Source organism: Austrofundulus limnaeus, unplaced genomic scaffold (assembly GCF_001266775.1).
Source record: "Austrofundulus limnaeus strain Quisiro unplaced genomic scaffold, Austrofundulus_limnaeus-1.0 Scaffold0, whole genome shotgun sequence".
In the NCBI taxonomy this organism is placed as follows: domain Eukaryota; kingdom Metazoa; phylum Chordata; class Actinopteri; order Cyprinodontiformes; family Rivulidae; genus Austrofundulus; species Austrofundulus limnaeus.
In genome coordinates this window covers 7415984-7431065 of record NW_013952402.1, presented here as the reverse complement: position 1 = coordinate 7431065, position 15082 = coordinate 7415984, and the positions used below count along the sequence as shown (strand labels likewise).

The 15082-nt window shown below is 39.5% G+C and overlaps 1 protein-coding gene across 2 annotated transcripts in view; it reads right to left on the bottom strand.

Annotated features, from left to right (window-relative positions):
• The window catches only part of LOC106512674 (formin-2), a gene marked incomplete at its 5' end in the record, with an annotated part of 30847 nt that overhangs the window by 6016 nt on the left and 9749 nt on the right, over positions 1 to 15082 (bottom strand). For both annotated transcript variants that reach the window (XM_014001265.1, XM_014001316.1), the window contains 7 exon segments: positions 3048 to 3140; positions 5849 to 5969; positions 6612 to 6671; positions 7253 to 7399; positions 7486 to 7615; positions 7702 to 7793; positions 12069 to 12130. In XM_014001265.1, coding sequence (XP_013856719.1) covers positions 3048 to 3140; positions 5849 to 5969; positions 6612 to 6671; positions 7253 to 7399; positions 7486 to 7615; positions 7702 to 7793; positions 12069 to 12130 — 705 coding nt within the window.

The window sequence follows — 15082 nt, the reverse complement described above, 5'->3', positions numbered from 1 at the left end:
CCAATATATAGTTATAAATCCCTCTATCAAACTGGAATGAACTGCTATGGAAGCTGGAGGGCGGGGTGTGAAGTGTGTCTTTTGGATTTAAAGAGACAGCCTCAAAACAAGTTGATCGGAGACATCTCAGAAATGGGGTGAAAAAGGGGATTGGGAGTTACAACAAGGAGGAATTCAGACCAAAACATTGCAGTTCCTCTTTATGTAGACCCTAACTGAATGATTTAAATGTAAAAAGAAGGGTTTAAAAGSGTGATATGTCTCCTTTAAACTTTTAAATCATCAAAAATGGCCCAAAGCCATAACATGGCTTTTCATAAAATGTAAAAGTCTTTCTTGCTCTGCAATAACTGTTGCTCCTGCAACTTGAAGATTCATTAAAATAAAATAATTTTAAAAAGGATGAATCACTCTGTAAATGCACAATCGATTTGCTGACCATTAAAAAAAAAATTAAAATAAATCAAAACTACATATTCCGATAAAACATTTGTTAGAATTATTTGGTGTAAGCATGACAATGAACATATTCATGCTGCTTCAAATGAAAAAAAGTACATGTMAAACTATATTTGACTCTGATGTATTGTTCGAATTTGGTAATTTAGTGTGTAATTAACCAAACCAGCTTGACTTGCGGATGGACGAGATGCAGCAAGAGCTAAACGCCAGTCTCGCTATTCATCTTTCTATCCATCAGAAACAGATTATCACATGGCCAGCGCTCTCCTGCAGGTCATATTGATTCCATCAAAAGACCAGCATGCATGAGAATTTGTGAAGCGAGCGGAGAAAATCGAGCTAGACCAAACAGCCAAGCTCCAACAAGTCCGCTCTCACTGTTATTCTGTGGTTAGTTTCATGGTCAGAAAATAAACAAAAGTGGTTTAAATCATGGAGCCAGAAACAGTTTAACCTCAGGCTCTTTAGAAATTACAGAAAAAAAATAAGACTTTTGGTTGATGCTTTTGTTTCCCCACCGCTGCAATAGGGGAACCCAAAGAATCCTGTCTGGAGCCCTCTGAAACGCAAATCCACGCTACAGTGCTTACATTCTGCTCTCCGGGGGGAAAAAAACCTCATCATTTGCATCAAAGAGAAAGCGCCCATATTTCTCTTAAACACACAAGAGAGGAGGAAAAGACAGGGATGCTTTCATTTGCTGACTTCCTTTAAAATGGACAGTGAATATTACAGCTGAATCACATATGCTGTTTATTATTCTTTCATTTGAATACAAAAGGAACCCAAAGAGACTTGTGAGTTGGGTTCTACAGGAAGATCAGCCACAGTGAATGCAACATTTGCAGGGTCAAAGTCAGTGCCACATAAAGAAAAATGTCAATTGGCTTGTTATGTTAAATCAAGCATAAAATGTTGTCTTTTACATTTATAGTGAATCACAATACCGCAAATTTATTATACATGTCCGATTTAAGATRAAAGCGTAACTGCATATCTGCTAGACGTGACATGTAAACACAAATCATAGTCTCTTTGGAAGTTTGCATGGTATTTAGACAAAATGTACAAGTAGTATAGATCAAACCATCTCAGCACAGCCTGTTAAAATTTAGTATGATGAGAAAGAATATCGTCATTGTTGTGGTATGCTTACTTTTTTCTGATGCCACAGGAAAGCTAAAGTTACATTCTTTTTTTTTTTGCCTATGACATTCTACATCTATTGGAGCAAAATGTCTAAAATGAAACTGCTTGGACTGCTATGAAATGTGTTGCAGACATTTGTATCTGCATCAGGAATGATTACAATGATTGATATTTTATGTAGCAATATCAGATGAAAATTTCCACTGTAGGCAATTCTTATCACAATAAACACTAAACAATTACCAAAACAGAAAAACAAGTAGGTCCTCTGGATGGGTTCTGTTTTAGTGAAACGTTTCACCTCTCCTCCAAGAGACTTATTCAGTCTGATGAGTTTCAGGTGAACTCAGCCTTATAAGTACTGTCTCCACATGGTGGACAAACAGGTTAATCACATGCAAAAGAGGGCCATCGCCTAACAATAGGCTTGATTAGCTCTATTGTTCATAGAGGGTCATGTGCCCCATCACCTGACTTATTGGTTTGGATGCTTCGTCTGTGGTTATTTGGTGTTTTGTTATTTGTATGTAGTGACTGCAAGCAGAGTTCAACATCCCCTTGTTTTTGTCCCTCTTCCCCCTATTTGTTTTGGGAATCATTGTGGCCTTGATTCACACCTTTTGCTCACAGGGGGCTGAGTCATACTTGCAATAAGAGCATTGTAGGAGGAGGACAACTGGACATGAAGGCCTCCACCTTTGTTTAATGGTGGATGGTTTTTCTTCACAAAGATGGCTTCCTTTACTCCTCTCTATCAAGGATGAGAACATCTTCATCCCTGAAAGAGTGACCGCTGGCCTGTAGATGAGTGTAAACTGCAGAGTCCTGACCCGACGAAGTAGCTCGTCTGTGCTGGCTCACTTTTTTGAACAGTGTTTTGTTTCCCCAATGTATAACTGATCACAGTTCTCCTGATACTTAACAGCATATACTATATTACTCTGTTTTAGCAGGGGAACTGGATCTTTGGGGTGAACTAATCTTTGTCGTAATGTGTTTTGGGGTTTGAAAGCCACTGGGACGTCATGTTTAGAGAATAAATGTCTCAGTTTCTCTTTTTGATTTTTTCTACCTGGATTACTGAGATGCATCAGGACACTAAACAATTACATAAAWGTAGGTCTCAGTTATACTGTATAAATTTCAGTGTCAGTATTTTTAAATGCAGACAGTAGTGATATGTTCTATTATAACAGAACAAAGATTTTGGTTTTGCTCCGAGTTTTCTCAAGAAATAAGATGACTTGTAGGAACTTCTATRAGATAGAAATGTTGTACATAAAGAGAAGCTTCTGTGGATTAAACACTGTAAACCTGAGTGTAAAAAGGGTGAAAAAACTAATTTGAAATGTGTCAGTAGATCAGACAGGAAAGMAAATTGCACTTTATTTTACAGAAGTTCCTAAATCTAAACTTATGTTTAAATGCATACATACCTTCACTTAGAAATGCAGTCATTTTGTCTTTGAAGGGTTGCAGGTTTTCTTCAGAGGACAACTTGTAAACCTTTTCTGTTTCAGATAAACATACTAAAAGGAACAAACAAGAAAAAACAGCTGCAATAAGTGATTGTTCTAGAAACACTTATCAGTATTGATAATGCAAATATACTGTAAATATTTTTTTTGCATTTAAACCCTGAATCTTGAATACTTTTGGATTAAATTTCTGCTGAATAAGTGGAAAGCACAATAACCACTATGGTACATGAAGGAAGTAGGTCAGGAGTGTTGTGATCCCAAGTGGAACTTATTGTCATGCTCTATAAGCAATCACAACAGATACACAAACAGAGCTGAATGCCCGAGAGGTGGAGAAGATTACAGGAACAGGGATGCTGGGAYTAAGGAGATGGTAATCCAAAGACCATATGGTTCCTCAGCCAAACACAAGCACCATGAACCCTCACTACGATGTGTTCCTTGCTGATGTCCCAGTAGGTCCTACTACACCATCTACCAATTAGACCACCCCAGGGAACAGTYAAAGCCCACGTCTGGTAGAGTGTTCAGCTGAATCTGCTTGGTGATTAAGAGGTCTTCAGGTATGRCAGGCGATGATACATTTATTCATGGCTAACCTGTGCCACAGTGACTAAGGTTCAAAGCTCATCCCCCCCCCGTGAGCAACAGCATTTTAATAAATTTCTAAAGAGTCATTAAGGCAGAGGCAAAACAATATTTTGTCACACAGCTCGGGACACTGATTGGTTTAGCAGCAAAGACGCATAAAAGAATGATGGGGAACAGACCATGTTTGGGGAATTGTTGATGGAGCTGTTGGCACGCGCATGCACGCACGCACGCACACACACACACACACACACACACACACACACATTTTAAAACCTGCGTCATGAAGCAACCTGGGAAATTGTTTTACCTGCTGAGGAACTTCAGAGTGTGGAAAGGGGATGCTTTAATACTACCTGATTTATTAGAACTCATCAAGCAAAAGTTTTTACCCCCCCAGTGGTAATGATGTGCCTTTTTTTAATGGGATAAAAAAAATACGGTTTCACTGATGACAAGAACAAGTATGTCTGTGATTTTTAAAAGCTTATATGTTCATTGTAAACACTTATTTGAGAATTTAAAAGAACAGTTATTGGCAACAACACAGATGTCTAGCCAGCAGATGTACAAACTCTGAATTTCTTATGAAGATTTAAATATTCTGTTTTGTTGTTGTCAAAAATTGGATAAATCAAACTAAAGTTCCTTGTTGAGATCATGGAAGTGGTGATGAATGGATGGATGAACCTCATTTAGAAACCATTCTGATTTATGGTCCCGCCATCATGATGCATAAGGAAGACAGAGTATTAGAACAAGAATTATAAGACTGCAAATTATAGCTACAACATCCTACAACATCAATTTTTATTTTTCTATGAAAACTGATTTGCATTGAAATTTGTGCACAATTTTATTGATCTTTACTTAACCAGGCAAACACTAATGAGATCACATATCTCTTTTGTAAGGGAGGCCTGGGCCTGAAGGCAACCTATTGAGTATGCTTATCTGTGTGACAAAACCAGAGTACCCGGTGAAAACCAACGCAAGCACGAGGAGAACTTGCACTCTTTGCACAAAAAGAGCCTATAGGTCTGAACCCAGGACCTTCTTGCTGCGAGGCATCAATGCTAACCACTGAGCCGTCGTGCTGCCAAAGACCGTATAGGCTTTCTTTTGAGTAAATTCAATTGCGGAACCGTTTCTAGCCAGCAGATGTACAAACTCTGAATTTCTTATGAAGATTTAAATTTTCTGTTTTGTTGTTGTCAAAAATTGGATAAATCAAACTAAAGGTTCCTTGTTGAGATCATGGAAGTGGTGATGAATGGATGGATGAACCTCATTTAGAAACCATTCTGATTTATGGTCCCGCCATTATGACGCATAAGGAAGACAGAGTATTAGAACAAGAATTATAAGACTGCAAATTATAGCTACAACATCCTAAAAATATGGGCCTGTTGTTCAAACAGGCAACACCCACTGAAGCTTAGTACTTTTGTTGGTTTGTTTTCACTGAATTAAAAAATATGAGCTTTCCAGTTTGATGGGCTTGAAGAAAAATAGATTTCTATTCAAAGAAAAAAATAGATTTCAATTTGTTCTTTAAGCAGAGGCTTTTAAACGGCTCTGTGACTGGAAGTCACGTGATGTTAAGCATCTTGCCCAGAGGCAGAACTTGCTGACCATGTGAAGCAGAGATGGAAACCCTGATCAACAACCACTCGGGTCTCCTGAGATACAGCCGTCTCCTTGAGGTCATCTGATGAAATCGCGCACAAAGGCAGAGAAAGCTCCCTTGACCATGACCTGCTTTTATTTTGATCTCAGCTCCATGAGGACAGTAAAGGCATGCCAGGTCCAACAGGAGTCTATATTTGACAAGTCACATCTGCTTCTGGTTAACTCATCTGTACGACAAACAGATGCTATCTCTGTGTTGATCCGTCTCTACAGTCTGCACGACCAAAGCTATGGTTACATTTGGAAATTGATTAAACATCGCACACGATATTTAAAAGAAATGAATCRCAATTGATAAACAATTCAAGTGGGGTGAATGAATCATARGTTTTATGCAAATCACATTTCACAYTCACCAATAAATRTAGTTATAGCAGCAAAATTTGCAACCTAGTAAACTTTCTGTAAGTTTACAATCCAAGCGTGAGTAAGAGTCTTAAAACAAAGTGGAATGTATAGAATGTCGATAATACCATTTAGATCTTTCCTCAACTTGCGTAGATCTTTCTGAAAGTCCTCAAACTTCATTTGGGAAGCTTGAAAAAGGTCCTGGGGCTCAGGCAGAGGGTAKATACACGTCTCTTTGCCAGCATCCTGATAAACGACAACACACAGGATGATGCAAAACACACACCAATGTCAAAGTCAATTGTCCTCAAACAGGAGAGGGCCTCTTTGTATTGAACACACGGTACAAGGTTTAGATAAAATACCTTCAGAGACCAACATGGACTTATCAGTAGTTCAAATTTCTCAGGAAAAAAAAATTGCTGGAACAAAAAATGACCTTTGTGCTCCATCCAGAAACTACATGCCATTTCTCTCAATCAGTTACTACAAGGACGTTATGAGAGCTCCAGCCTTGTCATGCAGGTTGTTTTTGGCAAGCAGCGTAACTGAGTTCATCTCATCTGGAGAACCTAATTATTTACACAAACACTCCTTTGGATGCTGTGCCAATGAACCGACTGCAGGTCTGAATGGAGCCAAACCAAAGCAGATCATACACAACACGAAGAGAAGGGGGAAAAAAACAAAACAACAAAAGTCGTAAGACAAAAGAGAGAGATTTGTCTGTGTTGTAAATGAAGAAAGGGAAAACAAATAATTTGATAAAGGATAAGTCATGGTATCCTCTGGCAAGAGAGGAAATGAAAAGAGAGTTCTGGAAGCATTTCTAAGCAAATCAGACTAAAACAAGAAGAGTGATTCAAATAAACAGGAAGTGAAACATACCTCATCAAAGTGCCTTAAATAGTAAGCAACTATGTAGGACAAAAGACTTGTGGAGTTATCCTGGAAAAAAAAAGAAAAATGTCAAAATAAATAAACCTGAATCTATTATTGATTCATTTTGAAGCAGAACATTCTAGTTCATGGAAACACAAGATGAGCAGAAAACGAATCATCTTAGGAATAAATCAGGATAGTAGAATAGTAACACAAGAAAACAACAGTTCTGGACGAAGCCATCATAACTCAGACTCAGTGGAAAGTTTAATGTTCCTTTTGGATAACTTGGTGCTATCATCACAACAAGAACACACACCACACACTTTACCTTATAAGGTATTTTCAAGGGCACACAAGGCCTGTTGTGATAAAAAATTGTAAACAGAACGGGCTTCACCTCTAAATCTCCACAGCTATGCTTCACAAGTTTGGCACTGGCAAGGTTCCCTTTTAAAATTCTGAACTCCTGATCCTAAACTTTGACAATAAATAGAGCAATTTGAAGATTGTAGATAAACACGTAAACATGTCTCACTTATTTAGCACAAGTTTATAGATGTCCATTCCTTCCAGTTTGCCTGTGAATTCCACATCTGCTCTTGTAAAGTGAGTGATGCTCGCTCCTATAGCACACACATACTCACGCTGCTTTTAACATCCTTTAGTTTTGGCAGAATGTCCAAGGTGAAGCCATCGGCCTGCCCTCGAGACCGATTACCTCCGTTCATGAAGTTGCCAAAAGCCAGCACGAGGCCAAGCACCTGCAGTACACTCTCACTGCTTTTGAGAGTCTACAGAACACACATGTAAGATCAAGTTAAGATGGATTGAGTGACAGGAGGGGAAAAATGTGCTGGAAAAAAAGCCAGCTGTTCACCTTGCACACTCTCTGCAGGATTTCCATTTTGCGGACGATTAAGGTGATGCACTCATGGAAGGTTGATTGAAACAGGATGCAAAACACCCGCTCAGTGAAATTGGTGATTTGCGATAACTGGTAAAGGAACCTGATGAAGGTAYAAAAGCCGTTAAAACAATTTATATAAGGAAAGATGGTTTATTTATTGTTTCAGGGTGAGGGACTGACTCTTACTGTTCTGGCTTGTCAAGTGGTTTGGCATTATCCTTGTCTTTGACCGATTGCATATGCTTTTTAATGCTTCCTATCTCATCATCTTGAGCTCTCTGTCAAGAGAAAAATGCAAGTTATTTTAAAATGAAAACATGTGGGATACAAATATGTGAAATAATTTGTATAACAAACCTGGACTAAATATAGTCATAAATAAAGAGAATTTAAAATCCACGTTTCAAAAAGCTGAATTTATATTGTGACATTCATATAAATACTTTTATCACTTGCAATAAAAAGAGGGAGATTATCAATAAATAAATGTGTGTGTTTATTTGTCTAAGAAAAAAAATCTTAAGAGCCAGTAGATGTATTTCATTCAATCTCTCAAAAAGGAATTATTTGATATCCATTAACTTTTAGAGTTAGCCTGATTCTAGACAGCCACCACAAGTAATAAACACAAAAATATCTATAATTCAAATAAATTACAATATTGTTTGTCCAATAAACTTGTTTTCACATATTTCTAACTTAATAGTGCACTGAGAAAATAAAGTACACACTTTTCCAGGTTCTGTTCTAATTCAAGCATATTTTCAAATCAAATACAAATTTTGGGTACCAATAGACTTAGGAATGTTAAAGTAGATTTAAGTAGTTTTTTTCCCCATTTCTCAAATCAGGCACACAATATTCATTATGAAAACCCTAAAGRAAACAGGTTTTGATTGATCGATGCATTAACAGTTAGGTGAATGTACTGCTCATTTCTACAGAGCCCACGAGGGGACATGGGGGGATTTTTTTTTCTTTTGCATTCCCACACAATACCTTTGCGTTACCTCGCAATATCTTTACGTTCCCACGCAATACTTTTGCCTCACCTCGCAATACTTTTGCGTTACCTCGCAAAATTGTTTTGCGTTCTCACGCAAAAGATTGTTCCGCAACATTCGAACTGAATTGAATCAGACTTTTATTTTATTACTTATTTTGAAATATCCGGTTACCAAAACAGGATGTGTTGCCACAAGTTTGTGAAATTGACATTGATGTTGCGTGGCTGCACTGTGTTAAAATATCAGCATGTGACAAACTTCCATGCGTTGCTGTGTGAAATATTCATTCTGAAGCTGAATTAAAGCAGTAGGCTAACTCGCTAATGGTGAACATGTGAATTTGTTRATAAACCAGCAGGCACAACATTGATAAACAACTTTTGCGAGGGAACGCAAAAGGTATTGCGAGGWAATGCGATACTATTGCGTGGGAACGCAAAAGAAAAAAAAAAACACATGTTCCATCGCTGGCATGTACATTTCAWTTCAAATTTCAAAATTTATTTTATTAAACCATCTGACCTCCATTAAAATTTCTTAAACATAAAATAACCCTCAACCTTTTTTTGAGCTTTAATACTTAAACTAAGCAATATGCAAACTTGTTCAACTTGTCCATGTAAGTTTCTAAAATGCTGAAATGTAGATCTTTGGCAAGACTACATTCCTGAGCATTATCCTGCTGCCAGGCACTGAACCACAGCTTTACACAAGGTGGTTTTGTAAAGTGCAATTCCAAAAATGCCCTCTCTTTTTCACAAGAGGCAAGGACAATAGATGCTAAGGTTTCAAAAGCAGATGGGCAAAACAATAAAACCATCCCCAGGAAGATAATGTAAACTCTCAGTCTCCCAGAGCCCACCGACCCTAAAAGTTGGAGTCTCGGTGCTCTGGTTCCCCCCGCTTCRTTTTTTCCATCTTTCTCTCTGGAGTTCAGCCCCGGCATGGATCCTTGAAAAACATCAAACGGCAGCATCAAACGCACTGAAAGCCCGATTAGTATTCTACACACCGCTGCCTTGTGTCGGCGAGGGCAGGCTTTCCTTCGCCTTCTCTTGAGATGTTTTCAAGTGTAAATATATTTAACACAAAGCAGATCCTTTTCAAAGGGCAGCAGTGGAGCCCAGCAGTGTTTGGTGTAATTGGGGACAAGTAGGCATTAGCGTGTGATCTTTGAATTGCTAGGGCATGTTGCAGCAGTTGTTAGCATGAGAAATACAGTCCCATGTGGAATATCGAATGCAAAGGAGAGTTGGGATGATATTTGTGATGCCAGAATCCAAGTAGCAGCCAAGTGGTATTCATTAGCCTGGTTCCTAGAGCAGGGTCTAAGGAGAGCCAGACAGAGCTTWATCACTATTTATGTCACTCAGTTTCAAGACTGAGATTCATGAGAATTATGGTACAGCAAGCTGCCAATGCAAAGGCCCCTAAAAGACAAATTGCACTATGCAATAAAGACTTGTTAGAGCCCAGTAGTAAATTATAAAAACAAAAAAAGGAGGAGGAGATCATTTATAGTYTGTGGCTCTAGCTGACTGCAGAGACTTTTAGCCACTGCAAGCTAAAAATGGAGCCTGAACTTCACGCACACCAGCCAGGGTCCAGATCATGGCTTGATATTAGGGTATAAGTGGGAGCAGTGTCCCACTATCACTGACCCCCCCTTTTTTAAATGGCAGTGGCTTTGTTCAAAGGAGAGTAGTGGCCGTCCTTCCACAGTTCACAGACCGAGCGGCTCTGCCTGCGCCTTTATCTGCACGCAGTACGGTATGTGCACATGTGTGGTTCGACATGTTTGTTTGTGAGCGTGTTTGTGTGAGTAAGTGGGGGGGGGGGTGATTGGTGGGCCTGATGCATAGAGCACATTTACTTAGCCAGAGGAGTAAATGAGTATTGGTGGTGGGGGGGGGGGGGGGTGAGGGAGAGTAGTTTGTGATCTAGATCCTAACAGCGAGTGAGGGTGTAACCATTAGGAGCCCCTCACATTCCTCAAGACAGGCTGACTGTGCTGCCAACTGTGGTTTAGGGGGCTGGAGACCCACAGACAGGATGGAGTCTCGCAATACAAAAGAGAAACAATTTGGCTCCTTGACTCAATAACACAGCCTCAGGCCGTACGAGGGGAAAAAGGAGAGAGTGGTGGCGGTGGTATAGTGGTGGTAGTGGGGGGCCTCGAAGTCTCAGGGCGAATAGAGAGGTTAGAAGACTTTTGATCCTAAGTTATGACRTATCGCTTCATAACTGCAGAACGTCTCGAGTCATGGTCTCATTCCCGTGATCAACATTAATAATATGCCTCTGGCAGCCAAAGGTCCAGGCTTCTCCTGTGTAGTGGTGCCAAGAAGCCATTCACAGGAATTTCACAGCATCTTAAAAATGCATCACTGTTAAGATGTGGAAAACATGCTCATTTTCATGTTCCATAATTTACTGCCTCTGACTTTAAAGGGGGTCCTAAAATATTTCTTCTGGCCAGGGGAGATTGATGAATATGTATTTACTGCACATAGGAAGCTCTATAGTCAAAATGGAGACAGTTTGAAAAGGACTGATGACAGCTCAGTAATTCTTTGCTRATATTACTCAATGCAGTGTGGTTAACCTGCAAGGCAGAGCTCAGTTACCCATCCCCCAAAAATAATAAAATAAAAGATATAATTTTCAATAAATGCTTTGTTACACAAACTCTGGAGCCTCAACTATTTTCTTCCCTCTTTTCAGAAACATTAAACCAAACTGAGCCAATTTCATTTAGGGCACAAAAAACATGTTTACTATGTAAAAGTCCTGGTTCCCTTCCAAACAGCTCACATACCAGTTTGGCTTGTGGCTCGCCTGTTTGTTTTGGTAACTAATACACACTTCCCTTTTGTTCGTCCCTTTTAAGTGGATCATGGAGCAAAGGACACCTTAAAACTACGTATGCTAAAGTGATGTGGCATTTTCTTGCAGATGAAGCAAATGATGCTTTGAGTCACAGACACACCATTCAAAATGCATTTTCTACTTACAAAGTGTCATGCTTCAATGTTTTTGATGAGATGTCTTTGGGCAGAAATCATTTTTGTAGTTAAGATTAAAATATATCTGCTCAATGTGGTTGCCATTTTATTATTACTTTTTTTAAAAATGTGTTTCAGTCTACAATAAAAGTTGTCATTCATCATTTCCAGTATGAAAATAACCATCTGTCATAAACAAACTCTTCCAAAATAACATGTTTATTGCCAAAAAAAAAAGAAAAAAGTTTACAGTTTACCAGCACAGATATTGCAGCCAAAATTAGCATCAGCTGTCAGTGGAGTTATTTGCAGAATTAAACTTGTTTTGTTGCTCAACATTCTGTGTTCATATAATCATGCATCGGCAGGAAAATTACAAAATGTATTTCACTTTGTGGTGTCATTTTTTTTCTTATAAAAGTTCTTCTGAACCTACTGACCTTGATTGTTATGCTTTTAAAATACAGGATAGAAATACATGCAACATCGACATGTCATTGGTCACAGTAAATTTTAACTATATAACTCAATAAATACTCACATTTTCATAAAGGGCTTGCAGAGTCTCCAAATCGACAACAGTGTTGTCCATATTTAGGACAGCTGCGAGCAGAAGACAAGGGTGACATGGTTAATGTTAAAACTAACACCAGGACATGTCTTGACATTTCTTTACCTTGAACTAACACCATTAACAAGCAAGAAATCAAACCAGCACAAACAGACCTCCTCTGTCAAAAGCAATAGATTACAACAGTTCTTTGGCTGACACACAAACCACAGAAAGACGGAGTGCTTGCTCAGATCAGGGTTTCCTGCTTACGGAGCTAAAAGGTAGCATGAAACCGGCTCAAAACTCCCATGTGCTGTATGCACCGAGTTACTATTATCACACAACTATCGCATGCAAAGAGTCACGTGCTAAAGCATAAAAACGAAAGACTTAGAAATCTGTCAAAAGGTGCAATGATGTGTGTTTGAATGTCTGTTTGAATTCCTCGTGTCGCCTTTTTGTCTCGGCGCGAGGACCTGGCGCCCGCGAGCATTAATCCTTTCAAAGTAAATGTTTAAAGACAAACAGAGCCTAGGGGTCTGTGGTGTCGGGGCTGAGGTGTTGCTGTACACACAATCACCAAGTGAAGCAGTCAACACCTATATGTGCGTTTCATCACGCCGTAGGTGCTGAAATTATTCAGTGATTTGACGTGCCGATTTTACTCGAGGAGCAGGAGGGGAACCGTAACGCCAGAGAGGCTTGGAGCCCTCGGCTGAGCTTGAATGTAGAGAAGGAGTGAACATTTCAGCTCGGTTTTCAAACAAAAGATCAAAAAGAACACTAGGATTTTGCAAAAATAGTGTGAAAAAAAGATGCATTCCTGAGTTTTTTCCCCCATTATGTAATGATTTTTAGCCTTTTTTATTTTGTCACTTTTAAACCACATCAACACTTTCTTTTCCTAATTTGTTGATGTCACTTTGACTTTACATTCTCTTTCAAAGGCTCTACAGAAATAAATAACATCCTTTTTTCCCCCCCCCAGTCCCCCATCTTTCTGTTTCCACCATTTGGATTTCATTACCCATCGGCATCAGAGCCTGCATGAGCTGTCCGGTTTGAGAAGAAAAGCTGTATCGTCACTGTGACGTAGACCCCTCACGACCAAAAACCAGACCCATCTGCCCACGTCCATCCAACCACCGCATTCAACCCCAGCATGGCGCCGGCAACCACCACCCGAGTCTGTGACTGGCGCTCCAAAGCCTCACAGGAAGCAGACACTGCACGGAAGCGTCCTATGAAACATGCAGCGTGTCGGCCAAGTCTGAGAACAACCAACAACAGCTGCGAGGAAAGCAGAGGAAAAATATGTTGCGTTCGCTCTTGGTCGCTGAGCTGATATAAACCAACACGACAACAAAAAAAGTCAATGATTCATAAAAGTTGTTTTTCTTCAATCTGTGCTTTTCAAAATAACAAGCTTTGCTAGTAAATGAGCTTATGAAATCAAAAGGAAGCACAATTGATTCCCATTAAACTGAGATGATCACAAAGCTTTCATGAATGAATCTTGAAGTTTTCGTAAACAAATTGTTCTTCGACTCCTAAATCTTAAACCTCAAACGACACAAAAAGGCATAATTACATCTCAGGGAGACAATAGCATCTCTAATATGCTGTCTTTTGGGCTTCGTGCTTTTCATTAAATTCTATTTATTTTGTTTGTGGAAGGCAGCAGACTTCACACTTATTTATTTTGTTTTACGACCAAGACTTCCTCTCCACCTTGATCTCATTCTTTGAGCTAAACTTAGGCTTTCAATTAGTGCTAACTGTACATCACTTCAAAACTGTCCTAACACAGGAAACGGATGACAGTACTGATGAGACTGGCCCTCGCTTGCCCTCCCATCCAGACCCGAGATGTATGCGTCAAACACATTAAAGCTGAAGACTCAACACTTGGTACAGGAGAACTCTTGAAGACAGGCACAGCTTTAAAAGGAGGTAATAAATGCTCCACTGTTGAGAGGACAGAAAAGATGGGGAAACGAGGGAAAGTGTTTGGACACACGGATGAGCGAAGACTAGGGTGCAATCAGAGTGTAACTAAAACAGGAAGACTGTCTGTTCCCATCAGCGTCTCTGCAATGACTTCACCTTAACAAAGCTGCCCAGACAAGATGATGACAACTCAGAGGGAGATGGAGAGCCGCAGAAAAACATGCTGTGGGTGTTAAATGGGGAGAGATTTCGATAAATGTGAGCAAGGAAAACCAGAGGGGAGGAGAATACCGAAAGGTTTAACCGCTCAGATGCTTTTTACCATTATGGCATGTGATGAGGCAAGATTTTAACGATAGTTTTGGTATTGAAGAACCTCATACACAACCCAAAAGACTAAAATAGGAATTGGTTCATAAACAAATTAGGATTTTAATGCTCCCCAACCAAAAAAAACAGAGGTGTCGTCCTGGAACCGGAAGGTCGCCAGTTCGATACCCGGTCCACCCGTCTCAGTTGTTGTGTCCTTGGACAAGACACKTCACCCACCTTGCCTACTGATGGTGCTCAGAGGATCTGGGTGCATGGCAGCCTCACCTCTGTCAGTGTGACCCAGGGCAGATGTGGCTCCAGTGTAGCTTACTACCATCAGTGTGTAAATGTGAGTGTGAATTTGTGAATGACTATAGTGTAAAGCGCTTTGGGGTCTGGAAGGACTTAAAAGTGCTATATAAGTTCAGTATCATTTACCATTTTACCATTAAAACTTTATTGCATAAGGCAAGTAGCTCACCAGGGGTGAGCATTTATTTTCTACAAAATTGAAATATTTAGTTTCATCAGAAATGCCTGCATAGCTGATTTTAAGCTTAAAAAGAAGCTGCATGTCACAATCCAAAGCGGTGTCCAAAATTAAGGCTAGGAATCCACTTTGGATTGTGAAACATCAAGAGGTGGATCTGGAGATTATCTCAAGAAATAAAATAAAATTTAGTACTGATCAGTAAAAAATGTTTTGATGGTTTTTTATGCATTCATTGCCAGAAACAAAA